The sequence below is a fragment of the Muntiacus reevesi genome, chromosome 1 (assembly GCF_963930625.1).
Source record: "Muntiacus reevesi chromosome 1, mMunRee1.1, whole genome shotgun sequence".
Classification (NCBI taxonomy): domain Eukaryota; kingdom Metazoa; phylum Chordata; class Mammalia; order Artiodactyla; family Cervidae; genus Muntiacus; species Muntiacus reevesi.
The window spans coordinates 190,717,576-190,744,334 of NC_089249.1; the positions used below are offsets into that span (position 1 = coordinate 190,717,576).

A 26,759-nucleotide genomic window follows, 5' to 3' on the forward strand; every position below is an offset into this window, starting at 1 on the left:
CTGGGCGGTATTCCTGGATGGAATTTCTGGGTCATGGGGCAGAACCTGTTTAGTGTTGGACAGAAACCACCTAACAATTTTCCCGAGTGGTGGAACCAGTTGCAGCTCCCACAAGCTGCGGGCGAGAGTTCAGCTTTTGTTTTTGTTTTGCTTCTTGAGTGCCTCTCCCATAGGAGGTGCCCACTGAATGTCTGGGAATTCAATTGAAAACGTGGCTATCCATTTCCTCGAGAACTTTACTCCATCAAATGTCTCGTTCGGACCTTTAGGCTCTCCTTCTCCAGGGACACAATGCCCTTCTCTTGCAAACTTGGACAAATCTCCTCTACTTAGAAAAATACTCTGTCCCCACCCCCCTTAGGTGGTCACCACACTTGCTTCCCACCTCTTATCCCAGTCTCTCAAGGAGAGATTTCCCTTCCATTGCTTCCTTCAGCCTTGCAATCAGTAAGGTAATGCAGCAATGCCCCTCAAGCCGACCTTCACTCAATGGCCATCCCTGTCTTGTCCCCCACAAATGCAGCCCTCTCAGGGGTCTTGTCTTTTCTAGAAATCACTTACCTCACACCTTCTGGGATTTTTTCCACCTGCGCCTTCTCCTTTTTGTTTAAGAAAACACTGCACTTTAACACAGCTTCAGGAATCACCCAAAATAGCAACGTGTCCTTTTGTGCTGTCTTCTACTTTAGAAGACAAATAAGAGGAAGAACTGTTCCATGCAAAGGTCAAGGCACTTGAGAGGACCTTGGATGAGTGGTAAGAACTTCACATGAAGGGAGAAAAGGCAGGAGGATATCTGTGCAACCACGGGGAAAGGGGAAGGACTTCTTAAATCTAAAAGCAAAAACTCTTAAGGCAAAAGCAAACAACCAACAACAACAACAACAAAAACCTGATTATATGAAAACTGAGATGGGGCAGTTTGGTTCCCAGATCCGGATCCTGGCTGTACCATGTCCTACGAATCCTTGAGCAAGTTACTTCACCTCTCTGTGCCTCAGTTTTCTCATCAATAAAATGGGAAGAATAGCGTCAACTAACAGGGTGTTAGGAGTCTGAAATAAATTAATATTTATAATCATATTTCTTTATTTAAATTTTATTTTTATTTTGGCTGTACTGGGTCTTCATTGTGGTGCAGAAGCTTCTCTTATTATGGAGCACAGGCTCAGTTGCCCCACAACATGTGAGATCTTAGTTCCCTGGCTAGGGATCAAATCTGTGTCCCCTGCATTGGAAGGCAGATTCTTAACCACTGGATCACGAGGGAAGTCCCTTACAATCATTTAAAATAACACCTGAACTTAAGTGTAGTTGAAATATAGTAACCGTATGCTGTCTTTTTGTAATAATTTAATTTAATGCCAAAAGGATTTCTTGACTCATGGTGTAAACCATGTTGCTAGGTTCTTAAATGCTGAGTGAATTAATGAGAAATGACAGTGCTGTTTTCTTCTTTCTTGGATTCTTAAACATTTAAGATTAAGTGACAGTGGTACATGTTACTTTAGGTTACAAATAAATGCAAAGAAATTTTTTGTTGGGGTGGAGTTCATTTACAGTGCTGTGTTGGTTTTGGGTGTACAACATAGTGATTTGGTTATACATATATAGTATATATCTATATTCTTTTTTCAATTATTTTCCACTACAGTTTATTATAAGATCTTGAGTATAGTTCCCTGTTCTGTACAGTAAATCCTTGTTGTTTATCAAACACATTTTTAGCTAATTAATTAATTTATTTTAATTGAAGGATAGTTACTTTACAGTGGCTTCCCTGGTGGGAAAGTAAATAAATAAATCAGAGAGTAAAATATCTGCCTGCAATGCAGGAGACCCAGGTTCAATCCCTGAGTTGGGAAGATCCCCTGGAGAAGAGAATGGCTAACCACTCCAGTATTTCTGCCTGGAGATTTCCATGAACAGATGAGCCTGGCAAGCTAGTCCTTGGGGTCACAAAGAGACACACAACTGAGTGACTAACACTTTACAATGTTGTGATGGTTTTTACCATAATCAGCATGAATTGGCCACAGGCATACATGTGTCCCCTCCCTGCTGAACCCACCTCCCTCCCCACCCCATCCTTCCAGGTTTCACAGAACACTGGCTTTGGGCTCCCTGAATCATATACATCAAACTCCCACTGGCAGTCTATTTTACATATGGTGATGCATATGTTTCAATGCTATTCTCTCAAATCATCGCACCCTCTCCTTTCCCCACTGAGTCCAAAAGTCTGGTCTTTGTGTCTGTGTGTCCTTTGCTGACCTGCAAAGGTCGTCAGGATCATCAGTACCATCTTTCTAGATTCCATATATATGCATTAATGTATGGTATTTGTCTTTCTCTCTCTGACTTACTTCACTTTGTATAACAGGCTCTAGGTTCATCCACCTCATTAGAACTGACTCAAATGTGTTCCCTTTTATAGCTGAGTAATATTCCATTGCATATGTGTACCACAACTTCCTTATCTATTCATCTACCCATGGATATCTAGGTTGCTTCCATGTCCCAGTTGTTGTAAATATTGCTGCAATGAACACTGGGATGCATGTGTCTTTTTCAATTCTGATTTCCTCAGGGTATATGCCCAGTAGTGGGACTGCTGGGTCATATGGTAGTTTTATTCCTAGTTTTTTTTAAGGAATCTCCACACGGTTCTCCATAGTGGTTGTATCAGTTTGCATTCCCATCATCAATGTAAGAGGGTTCCCTTTTCTCCACACCCTCTCCAAGATTTATTGTTTGTAGACTTTTTGATGATAGCCATTCTGACCCGTGTGAGATGATACCTCATTGTAGATTTGACTTGCTTTTCTCTAATAATGAATGATATTGAGCATCTTTTCATATGCTTATTAGTCATCTATATCTCTTCTTTGGAGAAATGTCTGTTTAGGTCTTCTGCCCACTTTTTGATGGGGTTATTTCAAATAAATTGTAATTAAGGTTATTTTGACCCTAAATGTGTATGCTCAGTTTTTAAAAATTAGGTTGTTCTGTCAGAGCCATATTTAAGCAAAGTATTTTTGTAGACTTTTAAATGATTACAGAATAGGGACTTCCCTGATGGTCCAGTGGTTGAGACTCAGTCTTCCAACGCATGGGTTGTGGGTTTGATCCCTGGTCAGGGAACTAAGATCCCACATCCCTTGCGGCCATAAAACAGAAGCAGTATTGTAACAAGCTCAATTAAGACTTAAGAAAATAGTCCATATAAATGATTACAGAATAAAGGTTAGCTCAGTGATATATTTTATACCGCTTTCCCCCAAAAAACATCTGATAAAATGTAATGCTTGTTTTATGAATTTAAAAGTAAAATAAAATCGAGTCTCTTTCTCCCTCAAGGAAAAAAAACAAAAACAAAAAAACCTGACATGTGGTAAGAACTAAAGTAGTGTTTGTAAATAGTGCATAGGATGATAGGAAAAAAATGATCAGCGATTAATAGCTAACAGCGGTTCGGTGTGATAGTCCCTAGGCACATGCAACTATTTAAAATTTTTTTTTCTTTTCCATTATGGTTTATTACAGGATAGTGAATATAGTTCCCTGTGCTGTACAGTAGGACGTTGTTTATCCATTCTATATGCAATAGTTTGCACTTGCTAGTCCCAAACTTCTTATCCATCCCTCCCTAGCCCCACTCCCCCTAGGCAGTTACAAATCTGTTCTCTATGACGTGACTATTTTTAATGGAAATGAATTGAGAGTAAATACAATTTAAAACTCAATTCCTTAGTCATAATGGCCACATTTCAAGAGCTCAATAGCCACATGTAGCAATAGCCACATGTAGCCAGTGGCTACCATACTGGCCAGCACTGATCAAGATCTATAGGAGGGAAATGTTTAGTCACTCAGTTACAACTGACTCTTCTGTGACCCCATGGACTGTAGCCCATCAAGCTTCTCTGTTACTGGGATTTCCCAGGCAAGAATACTGGAGTGGGTTGCCATGTGTTTTCCAGAGGATCTTCCCAACCCAGGAATCCAACCCAGTCTCCTGCGTTGGCAGGCAGATTCTTTACCTCTGAGCCACCTGGGAAGCCCACAGAGGGGAATTGTCAACAACAATAACACAGCAACCCTGCCTGCTAAGGAGGGGTGGGTAGGGGAGGGTTGGATTGGGAGTTTGGGACCAGAAGATGCAAATCATTATACATAGAATGGATAAAGGACAAGGTCCTACTGTATAGCACAGGGAACTATATTAAAATCCTGTAAAAAAAAAAAAAATGGAAAAGAATACAAAAAAGAATGTACATATTTATGTTTAACTGAATCACTTTGCTCTACAGCAGAAATTAACACAACATTGTGAATCAACTCAACTTCAATAAAAATACAAATAATAACAATAAAGAAAAACAAAAATAGCACAGCAACCCCAAGAGGAGAGCAGGCGAAAAATGTGATCAGACAGTTTAGGGAATAAAAGTCTGAAAAGCTAATCAGTAGATGACATGGTATTCAAAACCACTTGTAATCAGAAAGATAAAAATTAAAACAGTGAGTGTCTCTGTATGCCTCTTAGAGTGGAAAAAATTAGGTGGTTAAGGGAAGGGTCCGCCGGTTGTGGTGACAGAGGAAGCCCCTCCCCCTCATGGGGGCGTGGCCTGAGCGGCCACTGCCGAGGGTGATCTACGGTGATTGGTCCAGTTGAGTCTGGACCCAGGGGCAGTTATGCTCTCAGGCACGTAAGTCTCCGTGAGACTTTTATTGGTTTTATAAGGAGCGGGTATGAGGTTTTTCGCTCCAGCACCATCTGTGGAGGATGAGCTGAAGGCCACCTGGTGTCTGTGCCTGGAGGACGGGCAGGTGGGATGTGACGGGTGCACTTCGGCAGCCCCCGGGCCCAGTGAGAACCCCAAACTGCACGTCTGCTGTTCTGGGTGAAAATAGAAAACAAGAGAATAGTCCTGACAGTTGCCATTGATGTAAACTTAAAATACATGCGTTCAAAATAAAGCGGATGTTTTACAAGAATGCACTCCAGTAAAACCAAATTAAACGTATCAGTGTTCTCTGGGAAGGGGGCGGGGTGGGGGGGGAATGAAAGTAGAATGTGGAGGTCAAAGGGATCAAAGAATGAACGAGTGAACAGGAAAGGTGCATGGCACAGACCAAATCTTGACTCTGCATTTGAGGGTTTAGAAAAGGCATTTTAGAAATAGTTTTTCCAAGAGAAGCTAAAAGCCAGGTGATATAAGAATAAACTTGAAGAAGATTTGCAAAATCTACCAATAAGAAGAATATAGACTGCATGGGAAGCAGTTATGCTCCGAATACTTATCTCAGAAGGATTGGACTGGATCTGTGAGGACAGATGCTTCTTTAATTTATGCTTGTATAAAGGAGATCTGTTTATTTTAATATTTTCTTTTATCTGCATGGGTTTTTCTTTTTTATTGGAGTATAGTTGCTTTGCAGTGTTATGTCAGCTTCTACCATCCAACAGGGTGAATCAGCTATACATATGCATATATCCCCTCTTCCCTGAATTTCCTTTTCATTTAGGTCACCACATAAGCATTGAGTAGAGTTCCCTGTGCAATACAGTAGGTTCTTATTAGTTGGGCTTCCCAGGTGGTGCTAGCAGTCAAGAAATCACCTGCCAACGCAGGAGACATAAGAGAGGTGGGTTCAGTCCTGGGTCAGGAAAATCCCCTGGAGAAGGGCATGGCAATCCACTCCAGTATTCTTGCTTGGAGAGTTGCTATTGACAGAGGAGCCTGGTGGGCTACAGTCCATAGGGTTGCAAACAGTCAGACACAACTGAAGCGACTTAGCACACACGCACATTAGTTATCTACTTTATACATAATAGTGCATACCTGTCAATCCCAATCTCCCGATCCATTCCACCCTCACTTCCCTCCTTGATGTCCATATGTTTGTTCTGTATGTCAAGTTTTTAAAGATTTTATAAAGTATAGTTGATTCATAATGTTGTGTTAGTTTCAAGTATACAGCAAGGTGATTCAGTCATACGTTTATATGCATGTATATTCTTTTTCAGATTCTTTTCACTTAGAGGTTATTACAAAATACTGAGTATAGTCCCTTGTGCTACACAGGAGGCCCTTGTTGGTTACCTATTCTATGTATAGTAGTGTGTATATGTTAATCTCAAATTCCTAATTTATCCCTCCCCCCCTTACCCCTTTGGTAACCATGTTTGTTTTCTATGTTGGTGGGTCAATTTTTGTTTTGTAAATAAGTTCATTTGTATCATTTTTTTTAGATTCCACATATAAGTGATATATGATATTTGTCTTTCTGGCTTAATTCACTTAGTATGATAATCTCTAGGTTCATCCATGTTTCTGTAAATGGAATTATTTCATTCTTTTTTATGACTGAGTAATAATCCATTGTATATATGGGCCACATCTCCTTTATCCATACATCTGTCAATGGACATTTAATAAGGTTGCTTCTATATCTTGGCCCTTGTGAATAGTGTGGGCAGGCGCTTCCTCTAATTAAGGTCAGGTGGGTGAGGTCAATGAGGCCTCCATCCTCTCCCCTGTTTTCTAGCCACACTAATATCTTCTTCTCATATTCTCCTGTCCTCTGCCCCTCCCCCTCATCTGGTAACCTCACTTTTCACCATAAGTTCTCTCCAACCTCAGGGCCTTTGCACATGTTCCCCTCCTCACCCATCTGGCACAAAACAGTTGCTCCTCTGCAAATATTTATTGACATTCTGACTTCCAGGCAGCTAGAGTAAAATCTAGATCCTTCCTACACTTGGGTTAATGGAGACATAAGCTTGGCTGAGATCCTGGGAGAGGGTAAGTGGGGTAGGGGAATTAACCAGGGGCAGCACAGTGGAGGCAGCAAAGCCAGACTTGGATTACAGGTACCACATGTTAGCTGTGTGATTGTGGGCAAGTAGTTAACCCCTCAGAGTCTCAGTTCCCCAGTCAATTAACTGAATGTAGAACACTCACCTGGTAAAGATACTGAGGCATAAAATGAGACCTCAGTATTTAAAGCCACAAGCGTATAACCTGGCAAAGAGAATAAACTTAATGAATGTTGGTTCCTTCATCAGTCAATCCTGGTATAACTTAGGGGCAAGCAACAAAAATTTAAATGATGATGATAGCAAACATTTATATGTTGTTGTTTAGGTGCTAAGTCGTGTCCAATTCTTTTGCAACCCCATGGACTATAGCCCACCAGGCTCCTCTGTCCATGGGATTTCCCAGGCAAGAATACTGGAGTGGGTTACCATTTCCCTCTCCAGGGGATCCTCCCAACGCAGGGATCAAAACTGCGTCACCTGCTTGGATTCTTTACGTGGGAAGCCCAAAATAATAAATGCAATTTAATAAACAATATAGTCCTAGAGAGTTCTCTTTATCTAGAGGGGGACATAGAAATCCTCTCTGAAAGAAAAATTTGAACTGCAGCCTGAAAGATTTGAAGAGGGCCAACTAGGCAAAGGAGGGAGAGAGTTGAAGGCAAGTGTTAGCAGGAAAAGAGATGGCCATCATATGATTCCATGGTAGAAAGGAGATTTTCCTGTTGGAAGAACAGAAAGCCAAAGTGGCTGGAGTATAGAAAGGGTGGTCAGGGGAAATCAAGCCAGGCAAGCTCTTGTGGTCATGGTGTAACCTGGATTTCATTCTAAGCCTGATGGTAGCCACTGGAAGATTTTAATGAGGGGGTTACAGAAAACTGGCTTCCCAAGCTCAGTGTCCACAATCCAACTCTTTCCCCACTTTTTTATTGGAATTTGGTTTCTTTACAGTGTTGTGTTAATTTCTGCTGTACATCAAAGTGAATCAGCTATATGCATATATACATATATATATCTCCCCACTTTGTCCCCACAGAACGTTGAGTAGAATTCTCTGTGCTATGCAGCAGTTCCTCATGAGTTATCTATTTTATACATAGTAGGGTATATATGTGAGTCCCAGTCTCACAACCCAGCTCTTGATCTTGATCTTGATCTCAAACTTCCCCCGCCTCCATCTTCCTCGTCTCAGTTGATACCTCCATTCTTCAGGTAGCCCAGTCTTAATTCCTCTTTCCCACCACACAGGCCCTCCTTCCATTGGAAGCACTGGTGGCCGCCACGCTGTTTTCCGTAGCACCACACACCCTGTGTAGTCCCATTGTCCCACAGTGATCCGTTGTCAGTTTGTTCGTGGCAGCACCCTGAGGTCCTAGCTGAGTGGCTGGCGCACAGCAGGTACTCAGCAAAGCCTTGTGACTAAATCAGTGATCATCACTTGGTGGTCCATTTATAACCAGAAAGCCATCCTTCCCTTCCTTTTCTTTCCCACCACTGCCCCTGCCCCTTCCAGCAAGCCATGTGAGGTGGAAAACTGGGGTTCTGGAGTCCTGGGGTCCTGGGTTCACGTTCTCACTTGGCAGTGTGGACCTCCATGCCTTAGTAACTTCTCTGGGCTTCAGTTTCCGCGTCTGTAAAATGGGACTCCTCCTAATGATGGCTGGGATGCCGGGAGCACTTGGTGAGACCAGGCAAATTTCCTGGTGCACAGGATTCTATGGTGGTTATATATAAATTGGGGCCTCCTTTGTACTCCCACTGCCTCTGTCCTAGTTCTAGTCCTCATTACCCTGGTCTGCTCTTGTGGCTGCCTCCTAACTCCTGCCTCCATCACCACCAATCTGTCCTTTCAGCTGTCAGGCTTGTCTTCCTAACGCCAACCCTAATCACGTCCCTCCCCTGCTCCGAAACCTCGCATGACTCCCACTGTCCACACAGCAGGACCCACCTCCTCCGCCTCCAGTTCGCAGCCTCCATTGGTCCAGCCCACCCCGATTTCCCACCACCCCGTCCCATCATGTTTTCTAAGGGAAGTTTTCTGCCTCTGTAGGGCATTCTCAATCTGAGAAGCCTCTCCCTCCTCCCATTCTGCTCCTAATTTCTTGTCATCCTTCCAGGGAGGGGGTCAGGAGATAGTCCATCTTGGGTGCCCACTAGGATTGAACTGGGCAGGAGGGAAGTCAGATTAGTTGCATTTCAGAGGCTCAGAGAAGTTAGAACAAAGGTTAGGTAATGAGAAGATGCAGGGTCAGGGTTTAACTGCAGGTCTAAGATTTTGTAAGATCTTGTGCTTTGCTGCATTTTCAGACTTGGGCTCCACAATCACGCTGTCCCCTGCCCTCCTGTCTGTATTCATTTCTTCCTCCTTCCTGCCTCCGACAGCCCTGGGGCCAGAAGGACTTGTACTTGAATCTGTCATCCATTTACTTGTGTGGTCATCTAAGGGCAAGGCTGAGTTCATCTCAGTGTTATCCTTGTGTCCAGCACAACTAGATCTAAACCCATCATCTCTCACCTGGACCACTGTGGTCACCTCCGCCCCCTTCCAATCTCCCAGTTTCTGGTCTTGACCCCTAGAGGGATCTTATTTTAATATGTAAGTCAGATCATGTCTCTGCAATGCTCAGAACCCTCCTTGGCTCCTGCTTCACTCAGAACAAAAGTCCAAGTCCTCACCATGGCCCACAAACTCCTGCTCCCTGCCCCATCACCTCCCTGCCCTCATGTCATCCCACTGTCACCCTGGTTCACTCAGTTGTGTGGCCTCCTTGCCATGCCTCAAGTGTACCAGGCATGGTCCTGCCTCAGGACCTTTGCACTGGCTGTCTTTCTGCCTCGAGTTTTCCTCTGACATATTCCGGTGACTCACTTCACATCTCTGCCCCACTGACTCTTTCCCTGGGCCTGACCTACGTGGTACACGTAGGACTGACCATGCGTGGCCATCACACACCTGAGTTGAGATGTACCATGAGTGTAGAATATGCTAGCCAGATTTCAAAGACTTAGTCTCAAGAAAAGAATATATAAAATGTCTTGTGAGTAATCTTTCATAGTCATTGCCTATTTAAATGATAATACTTCAGATGCCATTTAGTCACTAAGTCGTATCTGACTCTGTGACCCCGTGGACTGTAGCCCACCAGCTCCTCTGTCCATGGGATTTCCCAGGCAAGAATACTGGATTGGATTGCCATTTCCTTTTCCAGGGGATCTTCCTGACCCCAGGATTGAACCCATGACTTCTGCTTGGCAGGAAAATCTTTACCACTGAGCCACCTAGGAAGCCCAATACTTCAGATATACCTGGTTGAATAAACTATATTATTAAAATTAATTTCATCTGTTTCTTTTGACTTTTAGTGTAGCTATTGGCAAATTTTAAACTTCACACATGGCTCTTCTTTTTTTTCCCCTTTTTTCTTTTCTTATCGAAGTATAATTGATTTACAATGGTGTGTTAATTTCTGCTGTACAGTAAAGAGATTCAGTTATATATATATATAATTCTCTTTTTTATATGTGTTTTCATTATAGTTTATCATAGGATATTGAAGAGTTCTCTGTGCTATAGAGTGTTTATTCATTCTGTATATAAAAGCTTACATCTGCTAACCCCAGCCTCCCACTCCATCCTTCCCCCAACATGCCACCCTCGGCAACCTCCAGTCTGTTCTCTCTGTCCAACATACGACTCTTCTTGAAGTTCTACTGGGTGATGCTGGTCTGCACATCCTGAACACTGAACTGCTACCCAACCAGGTGGGAAAGAGCAGTTGGCCTTTACTAATTGAAATGGGTGTCATCGCTCCCCTCACCCTGCCCCACTTTGCCAGCGCGCCCTCTTCCCTGCCCTGCTTTTCTCCCCCGCACTCATCGCCCTGACATCTGGCATATTTACTGGGTTTATTCTCAGCCTCCCACACACAGACAGGGATTCCTATGACTCGTGTCCCCAAGACCTGGCACACTCTAGATGCTCAGTTAATGTTTGTGAAAGTGAGTGAATGAAAACTCAGGGAATGTTTATCCAGGTGGCTCAGTGGTAAAGAATCCGCCTGCCACTTCAGGAGACATGGATTTGATTCGTGGGTTTGGGAAGATGCCCTGGAGGAGGAAATAGCAACCCACTCTAGTATTCTTGCCTGAAAAATCCCATGGACAGAGGAACCTGGCGAGCTACAGTCCGTGGGATCACAAAGAGTAGGACACAACTGAACGACTGAGCACACACGCGCATGCTCACACACACACACACACACCCCCCCACACACACACACCCTTAACAATGGCTTTTACCTGCTGAGAAAGAAGAAAGTAAAATAGACTGGTGATCTACAGGATGGAGTTTGAGAAATCCAAATGAAAATTGGGAGAGGAAGAGAAAAAAAAATAGAATTAAATGAATGAAAATTTCCTTGGTGTTGCTTGGCAGGGCCCCCACCTACACTTCAGCTTCATGGCATCACCCAGATCCCCACCATGCGCCATTTCCTTCCTTGAATTTGCCTTCCCACCCCAGGCTGTCTTGTCTCAGCCATTTCCTCAGCCTAGAAAGTTCTTCCCCCACTGATCAGATTCCACCTGCTCATCCATGAATCCTCAGCTTGAAATGGGAACCTCCCTAGGTCCCAGATGAGTTAACACTACCTGCTGTGTACCCTCAGAGCAGTTGTTTTTTCCTACTCTCTCTAAGAATGCATCACACCCCCAATGGATTCAATCTCTGTGTGCGTTTTTTGATTAAACTCTTTTTCTCCTGCATCAGCCCTATCAAGCAGGGGGGTCCTCAAGTATTGCTTTGCCCAGGACATACGATGTGTTTAGATGTACATTTGGTGATGGTGGAAGAGGAGGTTAGCCCAATCTAACAGACACATCTCTGTCCTAGGAATGGTGTCTCTGGTGGTAAAGATCCAATCCTAGTGCAGGAGACCCGAGATCAATCCCTGCGTCAGGAAGATCCCCTGGAGAAGGGAATGACGGGTGGCTCCCCACTCCAGTATTCTTGCCTGGAGAATCCCATGGACAGAGGAGCCTGATAGGCTACAGTCCATGGGGTCACAAAGAGTCCGACACGACAGCGACTAGCACTTTCACTTCCTGTCCTAGGAATAGTTGGGAAAGAGCTGGGAATACTCCTGTCTCAGTTTGGAGTGCCCCCACATTGACCCTGAGACAGGGATTCGGGTCCAAGTAGTTCATCTGGAAAGTGACTCCAGGAAATGTGGGTGGGGGACAAGAGTGTGGCGACAGGGAAGAATGAGGGGTTCAGCAGGTTAGCCTCGATGGGCAGCTGGGCTCAACCTCTCTGGGAGCCTGTATGGAACTCACACCTCAGAGCAATCTGGAAGGAGGGGGCAAGGGAGCTGGGGAATTCATCCACCTCTTCCCAGCCATCTTTGGTGGAGGGCTGCTCTCACGGGGAAATTCACTGCCTGGGTCTGTCTTAGCTTCAAAGAAAGTCCTGAGACAAAAGCGTGCCAATACAGTTTATTAATACAGATGCCAATACAGGTTGTTAATAGATGCAGATACTGATTGTCTCAAAGACAAAGAGATGTACTATTACTATATATAAAATAATATATTTTATATTTATATATAAAATAAATAATCAACAAGGACCTACCATGTAGCACAGAGAACTCTCCTCAATATTCTGTTAAGTAATCTATATAGGAAAAGGATTTGAAAAAGCATGGTTGTGTGTGTATGTGTAACTGAATCACTTTGCTGTACCCCTGAAACTGACACAGAGTTGTGTATCATCTGTACTCCAATATACAATAAAATTTTTAAAAAACAAGACAAAGAGGAACTTTCCTGGTGGTCCAGTAGTTAGGACTCCACACTTCCTCTGCAGGGAGCATGGGTCAGTCCCTGGTCAGGGAACTAAGATCCCACATTCTGCATGTGCCGCCAAAAAATAAAGACAGATGTAGATACTGGTTATTCACAGGCCAAAGTTGTAAAACTCAGACTCCTGGACAAGAAGGAAGACACCCCCAAATTATTTGTGTGGTCTCCATCCTGTTAATCAGAGTGCGTGCTCAGTAGCATCTGGCTGTTCAACCCCATGGATTGTAGCCTGCTAGGCTCCTCTGTCCATGAAAATTTCCAGGCAAGAATATTGGAGTAGGTTACTATTTTCTACTCAAGGGGACCTTCCTGACCCAGGGATCCAGCCTGTGTCTCCTGCATTGGCAGGCAGATTCTTTACCACGGTGCCACCTGGGAAGCCCGTTCTTAACCACAGAATCCTCTGTTTTTCAGCATTCCCTGCTCATCATCTGAGGTTCTAGTGACAGCCTTTTCTGGCTGTGGTTCCATGGTCATCCCTACATTTCTTATTTAGGAAACGGGTCTAGGGGGTTCCTTGGGCTGAGGGAGTGCTGTGGAACCCCTTGTCTCACCAGAAACACTTTTACAAGTGAGGTCTTAGGATGGGGTCTTTATGTAAGGGGTGAGGGAAGGGAGCTTTCTACAGAAGGCTCATCTCACCTATTGCCATAACTCTTACCTGCATTTGCAAGAGTGACTTTTTGCCCTGAGGCTTTGGGTCTGTAGCCCTCTCTGGGGCTGATGCCAGCTAGTCCACCCCAGCAGGACCACACCCATTGTTTGAGGTGTTTTGGGTTTGTTTTTTTTTTCTCATTCATTTCCCAGTAGCTTAACACACTTCCTATATGCCAGGTACAATGCCTACCACTTCACGTGTATTAATTCGTTTCATCCTCACATCCCTTTGAGGGTTCAGTACTGTTGTTATCCTTATTATACAAAAGGGAGACCTGAGGCATGAGGTGGAAAAGTGACTTACCCACAGTCACCCAGCTGGGAAATGGTAGAGCTGAAATTTGAACCCATGCAGGTTGAGGTCTTAGTACTAAGCTACTTTCTTGCCAGTTGGTAAAATGACCTGAGCCCAAAAGGTCTGTCACTCCCCTAGTGCCTCCAAGTTTCCCCACAATCCATCCTGATCTTGGGTTGTGAAATATACTGAGTATCACTCCAGCCATGTGCCATGAGAAAAGTTTCTCTTCTTCTCAGCCCAACATTTATTGAGTGAAAGGAAGTGAAAGTTGCTCAGTCATGTCTGACTCTTTGCAACCTCAGGGACTGTATAGTCTGTAGAATTCTCCAGGCCAGAATACTGGAATGGGTAGCCTTTCCCTTCTCTCTGGGGATCTTCTCAACCCAGGGATCGAACCCAGGTCTCCCACATTGCAGGCGGATTCTTTACCAGCTGAGCCACACAAGGGAAGTGTTTATTGAGTATTAAGACCTATTTGGGGCCTTTGTAAATCATCTTTTATCCTGTGAAGCAGGTACTATTAACACCGTTTTACATATGACAAAACCGAGACCCAGCCTGTGGTCACCCTGCCCAGAAAGCAGCCTGGTGCTCTGACGACCTAGAGGAGTGGGATGGGGGCAGGCAGAGAGGCTCAAAAGGGTGGGGATATATGCATGTACATGTATATATGTATCAGTCAGTCAGTTCACTCTCTCAGTTGTGTCCGACTCTTTGCAACCCCATGGAATGCAGCACACCAGGCTTCCCTGTCCATCACCAACTCCTGGAGCTTGCTCAAATTCATGTCCATCGAGTCAGTGATGCCATCCAACCATCTCATTCTCTGTTGTCCCCTTCTCCTCTTGCCTTCCGTTTTTCCCAGCATCAGAGTCTTTTCCAATGAGTCAGTTCTTTGCATCAGGTAGCCAAAGTGTTGGAGCTTCAGCTTCGGTATCAGTCCTTCCAGTGAATATTCAGGACTGATTTCCTTTAGGATAGATTGATTTGGTCAATCAATTATATATGTATAATTGATTATATATATAATTATGGCTGGTTCGCATTGTTCCACAGCAGAAACTAGCACACCATTATAAAGCAGCTATCCTGGAATTAAAAACTTGAAAAAAAAGAAACCACAACGTTGAACTCCCCACCCACCTCTCTGACCCTGAAACCCACCGTCTGCTTTCTGTTCTGGCTTCTTCCAGCATCTTGGCCACAGTTGGGACGGAGTTTGACCTAAGGACGCTGAGGGCAGTTCGAGTGCTGCGGCCGCTCAAGCTGGTGTCTGGAATCCCAAGTGCGTGAGTTTCTGACCCTGGCAAGGGGTCTGCTCAGGGGTCCTGGGAGCCCTCGATTTCCCTTCTGCAAGAGGGTCTCATAGGCGCCCTCAGATGTTTCCCTAGCCTGGGTCAGGGCAGCCTCATCTTTGGGGAAGCCCCTTCAGGGACTCCCACCCCCACCCCCAGGAATCTGGCTGTAGGTCTGGGTGAACTCCTAAAAGCCAGCCAGGAGCCTCACCCATCCCCACAGCACCCATTTACTGAGCACTTCTCTATCAGGAGCCATGCTGAGCTCCACCCAGGACCCCATTCTATAATCACAACCCTGTGAAGTTGATAGGACCAAAATCTCCACTTTACAGATGAGGAAACTGAGGCTCAGGGCAGCTGAATAATTTGAGCAAAATCATGTGGCTGAGTGGAAGAATTAGGAGTTAGCCAGCCTGCCCCCACAGCCTGAATAATATTGGTGGCCATGATGGTTACCATTTATTGAGTGCCTACCGCATACCAGGCACGGCAGAAAGAGCTTTTTGTGTATTATCTTAGTTTGTCCTCACAATCACCCAGTGAACCCATTTTATAGACGAAAAGGTAGAGACTTAGAAAGGTTAAATGAATCACCAGAGTTCTTACAGTTTGACACAATGAGTTCCCAAGTCTACTCATTCCATGCTATTTTCTCATCCTCTAAGAATAGATGGATGCTTCTACTCCAGACCCTTTGTGGGTGGCTGTATTATTCATAATCAGGATTAGGTTCAGCTGCAAAAAAAAAAAAAAAACGAAACAGGGCTAACCTTTTTCTGTTCTCCTGGTCACTAGTAGTAGTAGTAATATATTAATAATAATAATTAATATTTTTATTTATAAGTACTTATAATGTATCAAGCACTGTTATAGTATTTGCCATTTTAAAAAAACTCATTTATCCTCACAACAGGCATATGAGGTAGGTTCTGTTATTACCACCATTTTGCATTTCATTAGCTTCATTCTTCAAGTTCACTGCCATCCAGATTTAAAGACATAAGATTTCCCAGATAACCACCAGCAGGATCTTTTTGTAGAAAGAAGGCTCTTCTACTCAGGTGTCCACAGAATTCCAGCAGGTGCCTGTTGGTCAGTCGCTCAGTCATGTCCAATTGCACGGACTGCAGCACACCAGGCTTCCCTGTCCTTCATTGTCTCCTGAAGTTTGCTCAAACTCATGGCCATTGAGTCGGTGATACCATCCAACCATCTCATCCTCTGTCGCCCCCTTCTTTTGCCTTCGTTCTTTCCCAGCATCAGGGTCTTTACCAATGTGTTGGCTTTTTGCATCAGGTGGCCAAAGTATTGGAGCTTCAGCATCAGTCATTCCAATGAATATTCAGGGTTGATTTCCTTTAAGATTGACTGGTTTGATTTTCTTGCTGTGCAAGGGACTCTCAAGAGTCTTCTCTTCAAGAGACCAGAGGTGCTTACGTCATGTTAAATCAAGTTCCATCCCAAAGCTGATACTAACAAGAATCTCTGTTTAATGACCATCTATGATATGCCAAGAGCTTTGCTAGGTGTGAACCCTCTTATTTAATCCTGAGAGGGAGGTGCTAAGTCTCCTCCCCATTACAGATGAAGAGCCTGATAAATTAAGATTTTTAGTTGGAGTTTCAATATTAAACTCTCAAAGATTAATAGAATGAATATATAGAAAAGTAGAAGGATGCAGTAGACCCGAAAAGTACTATAAACCAATTCAACATAATTAAGATTTATATAGTTTTCACCCAACAGTAGGATACGAATTATATTCAAGCTCTCATAGACTATAAACTGGGAGACACTGAAGAGTATCCAAGGACATAAAACAAGAAATCCTCCTTTTAACCACATTATCTGTTGTTGCTTAGTCACTAAGTTATGTCCAGCTCTTTTGTGACCAGGGATCAAACCTGTGTCTCCTGCATTGGCAGGCAGATTCTTTACTGTTGAGCTACTTGGGAGCATTTTAACATAGACTTTCCTAAAGTTTGGTTACCGACATGGGATTTGACTTCAATTCCAACCTGGGTTTGAATCCTGGCCCTGTTATTCCTCACACCTTGAGACTGAATCCTCATTTTAAGCATGGCATCCTCTGAGCTTTGCTTTTCACCTCTGTAAAATGGGGATAATTTTACACGTGTTCCTGCCTCATGGGATTGTTGCTAAAAGCCAGTAAAATATCTGGTTTCTCAGGGTTGGGACTAGGACGTTGACTGCTTTCCCAGGCAGAGCTGCAACTAATGCATATGGCATTGTATGAATTAGGAAAATGATGCCCCCTCTTGGTGGAAAAAGGTTAGGAAAAGGCACCCTGATCTGAATGAAAATTGTGCAACACCCAAGAATAGGACTCAGAAAGCTATGAACTTCCACCTCTTACTTGCCCCAAAAGTCATCAAACAGGACAGCCTATGCCTGCCCAGTACTTTAAAAATTATTTTTAAAATCAAAAATGGGAAATTTCCAGTGGTTAGAACTCAGTGATGTCACTGCCATGTTCCAAAGTTCAGTCCCTGGCCAGGGAGCTAAGATCCTGCAAACCAAACGGTGTGGCCAAAAGAAATCCCCCCCCCCAAAAAAAGTGCTTAAAATATAAGGAAGGATTTTTCCTTTTATTAAAATGAGTAGCCTGCATGTCTTCCATCTGTCTCCCCTCACGCTTGCCCTGTCCCCCGCACCCCGCGTGCTCTGAGTCTCCTCAGGAGGCATCCTGGGGGTGGCGTTTCAGGGGACCTTCTCACAGGCCTCTGGGGCCTCTCTCTCTCTCTATCTCCCCAGGTTTACAAGTCGTCCTGAAGTCGATCATGAAGGCAATGATCCCCCTGCTGCAGATCGGCCTCCTCCTATTTTTTGCAATCCTTATTTTTGCAATCATAGGGTTAGAATTTTATATGGGAAAATTTCATACCACCTGCTTTGAAGAGGGCACAGGTAGGTCCAAGCAGCATCATAGATTTTTTGCTTTCCAGCCTTCCTCCCCTTTCTTTTCTCCCTTGGGGACAAGCTCCTGGACAAGATCTGCAGGGCTTTGCTTCTTTCTCCTGGAAGCTGGGAGAACATCTTCCCGAAGCCAAGGCAGGGGCTTAAACAGCCCCAGAGATCTTGGTTGTTGCTGGATGTTACACTGAGGTACCTGAGAAGCTGTCCCAGGGTAAGTGTTTTTTATTGGGGAAGTGATCCCAGGAAACACCTTCAGGTGAATGAGAAAGTGAGACACGGAGGATCTAGTAACATCTAGGGACGTCATCAAGTAGGTTACCATCTTGGACAAGGTTACCAGACCTCAGCTCCACTGGGCACCTGGAGCAAACAGGGTAAGTCATACGCCCTAGACCCATCCCACACTAGGGGCAAGGGAGCTGGGTATTTATCCACCAAATTCTGTCCGACATTTGCGGGGAATGAGCCCAGGCTGGGCATTAATGCCCTGGCACAGCTGGCTGCCCCAAACGCTGGGCAGGAGCAGGCATCAAAGATATTTTCAGTGGGAACATGTAGGGGCAAAAGACAGCAGAATAAAAATTCAGTACCTACAGCTCTGCCTAGCTACCCTGCAGCGACCCCAGACCCTAGCATATACTGAGTTCTGAACCTCCTTGTTTTTGTTGTTTAGTTACTAAGTCGTGTCCAACTCTTGGTGATAACATGGACTGTAGCCTGCCAGGCCCCTCAGTCCATGGGATTTCCCAGGCAAGAATACTGGAGTAGGCTGCCATTTCCTTCTCCAGAGGGTCTTCCTGACCCAGGAATCCAACCTACATCTCCTGCATTGGCAGGCGGATTCTTTACCACTGAGCCACCAGAGAAGCCTGAAACCTCCTTACCCTGAAGGAAGGGAGAGTCGAGGGTGACTCCTAGTCTCCCCAAGAAGATGCCTTAAAGACATCCCACTGGGAGTCCTGGCACCAACCAATCAGTAAGAAGCGCAAATAGGATCTTGACTCCTCCCCTCCCCACACTGTGCCACGGTCATCCCCTTAGCTTAGCGGCTTCCCTGGTGGTTCAGTGTTAAAGAAGCCATCTGCCAATACAGGAGACCTGGGTTTAATCCCTGGTCCCGTGAGATCCCCTGGAGAAGGAAATGGCAACCCACTCCAGTGTTCTTGCCTGGGAAATCCCACGGACAGAAGAGGCTGGCAGGCTACAGTTCATGGGATCACAAAAGAGTCGGACAGGACCTGGAGACTAAACAACAGCAACAAGAAAGGATGGGGGAGGATGACTCAGGAAGACCAGAAGTCACAGATTTAGTCTCTGAAACAGCAGTGAAACAGCCTGGGTGTCCCTAGCTATCCATATACTCAGGGACCTAATAGCTTCCACATTCACCATTGATTAAGTCCCCTGCTATGCAAACCTGGCTACTTGCTCTCTGAAGCCAAAGAACCAAATGAAATCAAATAAGAGGGAAGCCTGTATTTCAATACTTGGACCATGGGCCTCCTCACTGTGGATGGGCTGAATGATAGCGTTAGTCGTGGGTCAAGGAAACTGTGAATGGAGACAGGGGAGCCTGTGTGAGAAGGGAAGAAGGTTTCAGGCCTGCCTTATTGGAAAGATAATTCTGTCCTGGAGTGGCTTCCCATCCACCTTCTCTTCCTGGTGACCCCCAGGTAACCGAACCCTCTCCCCAGACCTCCCAGAGGGCAGGAAAACCCAGTAAGGAAGGTTTATTCAAGAGGCTTTTTTTTTTTTTTTGCTTCCTTTCTTCTTGCTCCTCCCATCTCCTTCTCTCCTGGGCTTGTGAAGTTTGCTCAATATGGGATGTCCTAATTATTTCCTTCCCCAATGAAGAAGGTGTTAATTGAGGCAGAGCTATTTCTGCTCCTGGCCTCGACACCTGGGCGGAAATGCTGGAGGGAGAGATACAGGGCAGGGCCCCTTGGAAACATCAGCCGAGAGCAGAGAAACCAGGACTCCTGGATCCTGGGTTTTGGTTTTTGTTGGTTCTCTCTCTCTCTCTCTCTCTCTCTCTCTCTCTCTCTCTCTCTCTCCAGCCAAGGGGACAGAGGACTGGCTTGAGTCTAAATCAGGGTTGTAAGGGGACAGACGTGGGTGGGGCAACTGGAAGCCTTGATTTAGGGAAGATGACTGAAAAGCTCACAATTAAAAATATAAGAACGTGTGAGTAAGAGACAGATATATACAGACACCCAGGCAGCAGGTTAATTTTAAAATATATTTATAACCAAATTCCTCAGACTCTCTGGATGGTGGCTTTTCTAGAAGCAGCCCCCAGAGTGTTTCGCGATGAGGGGGCTGGCAGGTCACAGTCAGGAACACCAGTGGGCTAGGGGTGCCCAGCACTGTGCTAAACACCCAGAGAAATGCAAAGGAAAGGTGGGAGAGCTTCCTATTTTCCAAGAGCTTCCAAAATAGTTTGCGGAAACAAGACTCCTCATCTGGAACTAGTCTATAGCAGTGCAGGTTAACGCCTGCTTTTATCTCCTCACCAAATGTGAACATTTGGGAACTATTATAGCCCTGAGGGGGAAAAAAAGGGACCAGTAGACTGGACTAACCCAAGAGAGGGGATGGTGTTGGTGGATGGGAATTGAGCCAGACTTGGACAGAAGGTGAAAATGGAGAAGGTTTTGGACAGAGGCAACCTTCCCAGCAAACTGTGGTTCTCATTCATGATAGGAACCCATGGAATTTTCCCTTTTGCCCCGAGTCTTATGGTTAAAACATTTTGCCTTCCAATCTGTATTCATTAAATCAGCCCCTGTCCCAAGTCTTACATGAAAGGGAAAAGCATTTCCCACAACTTAAACTAGTGATTGGGATGCCAATGCTTCTTGAGTTGTAGGTGTCCCTTCTGATATGGCAAATGTCATTTTGCATGGCCTAGAGTTTCTATTTAACAGAAGTCTCAAAGGCCAGTAAGATTCACGCATTCTGTGTTGGCTTATTTCTTCCTGTTTGTTGCTAAGTGGAGGTTAACAATGGATTGCAAACCCTATATGTAGCATGTGTATTGAGATATATTTTTATTTAGTGGGGAACTTGAATTTACACACTCAGCTGTTTGATTTCTTATCGGACAATGTCACTCTCTAAAAACCTTCAAAAGTGTCACTCACTGAACAGGATCCTCTCTTATCTGCGCCTCGGTCCAATGGGATGTTCTATATACACCCAGAATGTTCTATACTCCCCTGATTGCATCCTCATGAAGGCATCACCTTAGAATTCAGACTCAACCTTTATCACTCAGTCTGAGTTTGCCAGGAAGCTGTCTCTGGTTTCCAGCAAAAGGGGTGTCCATTGACATGTGTCTCTTTCCTTGTGGCATTTTCACAATCTGCCTCTTGCTATTTGGGGAGAAAGCTTAGCTCCTGTGCCGAAGGTTGAGTACTGTGTGTACTGACCTCCCTCGCCCCCACTCCCTTGAGCCCAGTACATCTCAAGAAAAAAAAAATCAGTCAGGCTACAGAAGAATAATACACCACAGTTGACAAATTTGTGCTAATGGAAGTCTGGAGAACACTGCCCCCAACCACTTCAAAATGCAGCAGATTTACCAAAGTTGACTGTTGTTGGGACCTTAAAGTCCGTCTCAACAGATTTCAAAGGACAGAATAATACAAAACATATCCTCTTGACCACAGTGCAATTAGGCTAGAGATTGGTAACAAAAAGATAACACTTAAAGTGCTTGGAAATTAAGAGACATGCTTCTTATTTGTTGATGAAATGCTAGGATGTCTGAGATTTGCTTTAAAAATATTTTAGTGTGGGGAGGGGATGTGGATGAAACAAAATTAGCCCTGAGTTGATAAATATTGAAATTGGTGATGGGTACATGGGAATTCATTACATTACTCTATTTTTGTATATACCTGACAAATTTTTGCTGCTTCTTGGTTATCCACAAATCAAAGAAGAAATAATAATTAATAATTTATATTAAAATAATAATTTACTTGAACAATAATGATAACAGCGCATGACAGAATTTGTGAGGTCCAGTTAAAGCTGTACTTAAAGGGCAATTTATAGCCTTAAGTAACATTAATCTATCTCAAAAGTTTAGGAAAAGACAAAGAAAGGGAACACAGCTTAGAGAAGAAGTTAATGAAATAGAAAACAATGAATAGATCAACCAAGCCAAGCACTGGACTTTTTGGAAAAAGACTGATAAATCCATCCTAAGAGCCATTTTTCTGCAGATTCAACAGCATTGAATGTTCACTGGCTCCTGTTTCTCAGAGCTGATTTTGCTGGCCCCTTCCCCTGACTTTTCTTCTCTTCCATTTCATAGATGACATTCAGGGTGAGTCTCCAGCACCATGTGGGACAGAGGAACCTGCCCGCACCTGCCCCAATGGGACCAAATGTCAGCCCTACTGGGAAGGGCCCAACAATGGGATCACTCAGTTCGACAACATCCTGTTTGCAGTGCTGACTGTTTTCCAGTGCATCACCATGGAAGGGTGGACTGACCTCCTCTACAACGTAAGTGATGAGGGGTGGTGGAGAGCCAGGCCCAGTCAACTCCTAGGGCTGAAGTGGAGGGACCCTGAACCAGGGAGACAGCTCAATCTGGCCCCAGGAGAGCCAGCCTAAGGCTCCATCCTTTGACGATATGGGGGTCTTGTCCTCAGAACTCTTAATAGGGAAGGATCTTCAGGAGGTGAGAATCTAGAGGGCACACAGATGCTGAATAATTTTTAATTGCACGAGTTTTTAAATATAATTTTAGATTTTTGAATATGTAAAGGGTTGCATGAAGTTAAAAACCAATCTAGAGGAAAGATAGAGGCATGTCTTGGACACCTATCCAAAGGGATTCTGTGCTGGAGCTCTTGCTGACCCTCCTCCAGCCGTGCCCCTTGCTATGGTGCTGATGGGAGCTGGTGCCACCACCCCTCCACTTTCTAGATCATATTTTGGGTCATCTGAGATCCTAGAATTCCCTGCCCAAGCCCAGAGCCCATGAACTTGGATTCTTCCGTGAGTCTATTCTCTGACTACCTTACCCATTGTATCCCCTGAGGTCTAAGAATGTCCTTGGGGTAGCTGTTGGCACAAATGTGGCTGGAATATGGACATGCAGATTGGCACGTCCAGGCATGTGTGTGTGGAGCCCTCCCTCCCCTGCCCCCAGGTGGCAGGCCATGGTCAAGGGGCAGGGAAGCCTGTCCGCATGCCTTAACCCAGTGCAGACATCCAGATTCTAAATTCTAGACTGACCTTCCCAGTGCTTATGAAGGTATGTTTGTGCAGCAGAAGCATAGAGCATGTTTTATTTAGTAGTTTTTAAATATTCACACATATTATGTGGGCCTCAGTTGGTTCTCTTGTCCTCAGTCTTGAAGTTGTTAAGGACAGGTCTGAAAAGATGTACGCTCCTGCCTGCCTACCCTTCTACCCTGTTTCCTGTCCCCCGTCCCTGGACAGTTACACATGTCACACACTGCACAAGTCTCCCCATCTTGGGAGTGGGATTCATAGTATAGACCACATAGATTTCTACCATTGTGCCCATATGTCCATTAGACAAATCTAAAGGATGTGGGGAAAAGCCATGGTGGCCTACTTTGCCTAATGACCTGGCCTGAGCATGGCATCTCTAGGAACAGACAGCAACTTTGAGATCGTCAGGAGCTTTCTTGGGTCAGGTTGCGTCACGGGGTTGGACATCCAGAAGGAGGTTCAGAGGAAGACAATGGGAATGTGCTCAGTGGTGGATGAGGAAGAGTGAGCAGGACCACGGATTTCCAGAGGCTTCTATAGTCGGAAGCACCACTGTCCGAGGAGATTCTTACCCTGGAAGCTTTGAGCTGAACCACCTTGAGAGACTCAAGCTCAGGGGAAACAGTCGAAAGAGCAGAGTTAGGCCTCGGGCTGCCTGGCTTCCCCTCCCGACCCCACCACTTCCATGCTGTGCAACCTAGGGCAAGTCGCTTACACTCTCTGTGTCTCTGTTTCCACGTGTGCAAAATGAAAAGCACAATCCTACCCCACAGGGCACGAGGACTGAGTGAGGTGAATATATGTGAAACGTTTAGAACCATGGCCCTAGGTAAGCTCTCTGTAAGCCAAATTTTCTATCCCAACAGGCTCTCCTTTTAGAAATGTATGAATTTTTCATTGTGAAAAATCTGGCAGCAACTGAGGAAGTGAGGTGAACCATTGGGTCCCACTTTGTTCCCCGCTCTCACCCCACTGGTAACTGCCACAGGGTAGCCTTCTAGAACTTGCCATGCAGTTATATCCCACCGTCATATTTTGGTGGAAACGCAAGCAGGAATTTGAACCTGATGTGAGCCAAGAGCAGTAATAAAGTACCACACTGGGTGGCTTAGAACAACAGACATTCATTATCTTACAGTATGGAGGCCAGAAGGGCCAAGCAGGGTCAGGCACCCTCCAAAGACTCTCAGGTAGAATTCTTCCTTGCCTCTCCCAGCTTCCGGTGGCTGCCAACCATCCTTGGCATTCTTTGGCTTATTGATTCTCTGTCCTCCTCTTGAATACCCCATCTGTATTATGGCCATCTTCTTATAAGGACTCTTACCCTGTTGGATTAGGGCCCACCCTACTCCAGTACGATGTCATCTTAACTAATTACATCTGTAATGACCCCATTTTTCTTTGTAAAAAAAATTTTTTTCTTATGTGATTTTTTGGCTGGCTGCGCTGGGTCTCTGCTGCCACGAGCAGGCTTTCCCTAGTTGCAGTGCAGGGGCTTCTCTTTGCAGTGGCTTCTTTAGTTCTGTAGCACAGGCTCTAAGGCAGGAAGGCTGGCCTGTGGGCTCGTGGCCCCATGACATATGGAATCTTTCAGGACCAGGGATCAAGCCTGTGTTCCCTGCATTGGAAGGTGGATTCTTAACCACTGGACCCCCAGGGAAGTTTGACCTTATTTCTAAATAAGGTCACATCCTGAGGTCGTGGAGGTTAGATCTTCAACTTATCTTGGCTGGGGGGTTGGTGAGGGGGAATTGCATAATTCAGTTCGTAAATCTCCCAGATAAACTACTTGTACTTGAACCCTTGTCTGGGACTTCCTAAATTAAGACAGTCCACCCCCCATGGGAGGGAGGCTTAAGAGGGAGGGGATATATGTATACTTATAGCTGATTCATGTTGTCACACAGCAGAAACTAACGAACATTGTAAAGCAGTTATACTTCAATTGAAAGTAAATTTATAAAAAAAGAAAAGAAAAGACAGCTCCTCAACCCAAAATACAACCACTAGGATCACTCGTTGGTAAGGGCAGAAGCTAAGGTGGCATCTTTGAGTTTCTGCTTAGCAAAGACAGAGCTGTTGCTTTTCCAGACTCATCTGAGCCCTGCCCATGTGCTCTGCCATCTGCCAGGCCTGCCCTAGGACACCCCTAGCTCCATCCAGCCACAGGCAGGCGCAGTGTCCGGACTCTTTGTCCTTTATCTTGTGCTAAAGCCAAGCCCGTGGGCATGGCCTTACCTGCCTCTGTCAGGCGAGATCCATGGGAGAGTCCGGAAGCACCTGCTTCAAGCATTTTAGAATCCATAGGTGTGGAGGCCAAACATCTCTTTTCTTTTCTCAACATTGAAATCCATTTGTTTATTCCATAATTACTTATTTTTAATGATTATTTTTAAAACTTAATTAATTTATTTATTTTCAGCCAAACTGGGTCTTTGTCGCTGCACTCGTGTTTTCTCTAGCTGTGGTGAGTGGGGGCTGCTCTCTAGTTTGTGGTGCCTGGGTTTCTTATTGCGGTGGTTTCTCTTGTTGCAGAGCACAGGCTCTAGGGCATGCAGGCTCAGTACTTGTGGCACACGGGCTTAGTTGTCCCATGGTATGTGACATGGACCAGGATTCCTGGACCATGGGATTGAACCCATGTCCTCTGCATTGGCAGGGGGATTCTCAACTGTAGATCACTAGAGAAATCCCTTAATTACTTACTGAATGTCCACTGTGTGCCAGGAAATGGTCAGGTGATCAGGGGTAGCACAATGAAGAAGAGGGACAAAAATCTCCACCCTCGTCGGGGAGACAGACATGACCAATGAACATTGATAAATAATAAATTACTCAGAATATGGAAGATAGACCTTAAGCAAGTGTATACCGTGGGATGTGGTGACTTGACCTGTTGTCCCATGAGGACAACAGCAGCGTGAGAGGGCAAGCGATGGGGTGCAGGGGCCAGTTTAGGTCAGGCAGTCAGGGAGGGCTTCTCAGAGGAGGGGACATTTCCACAGAGAAGAGAGCCAAGCAGTTTTGGAGAAGAACGTGCTTGGCTGAGGGAACAGCAGCTCACCTCATGGTATGTTGGGGCCCCATCCAGGTTTTTCCATTTTTCAATTTATCTCTTTTCTTTCCCACTTGATTTCCCAGTTAAAGTGCTTTTAGAAAAAGCCTAACCTTAAATAATCAGAAACACTGTCGAAGATTTGTATCAGGATGTGCACCCCAGCATTATCTGTAAAAATAGAACAAAACTGGAAGCAACTGGTTAAATACCGTATGGTCCCTCCATATGATGGAGTATCATGTCGTCATTAAAAATCATCTGTTGGGAGAATATTTCAGGATTCAGGGAAATGCTCACCATATATGATGACAAGGGGAACTGATTTCTTTTAAAGAGAACCAAGGTGTACATGCTGTGATAAGTCACTTCAGTTGTCTCCAACTCTTTGTGACCCTATGGACTGTAACCCACCAGGCTCCTCTGTCCGTGGGATTCTCCAGGCAAAAATACTGGAATGGGTTGCGATGCCCTCCTTCAGGGGATCTTCCTGACCCAGGGATCAAATCAATGTCTCTTAGGTCTCCTGTAGTGACAGATGGGCTCAGGCTGACATTGCAGAATAGC

The 26,759-nt window shown here is 44.9% G+C and overlaps 1 protein-coding gene across 2 annotated transcripts in view; it reads left to right on the plus strand.

Annotated features, from left to right (window-relative positions):
- The window catches only part of CACNA1A (calcium voltage-gated channel subunit alpha1 A), a 249,440-nt gene that overhangs the window by 99,188 nt on the left and 123,493 nt on the right, over nt 1-26,759 (plus strand). For both annotated transcript variants that reach the window (XM_065917635.1, XM_065917634.1), the window contains 3 exons: nt 14,837-14,928; nt 17,717-17,869; nt 22,203-22,396. In XM_065917635.1, coding sequence (XP_065773707.1) covers nt 14,837-14,928; nt 17,717-17,869; nt 22,203-22,396 — 439 coding nt within the window. The remainder of the gene's footprint in view (nt 1-14,836; nt 14,929-17,716; nt 17,870-22,202; nt 22,397-26,759) is intronic.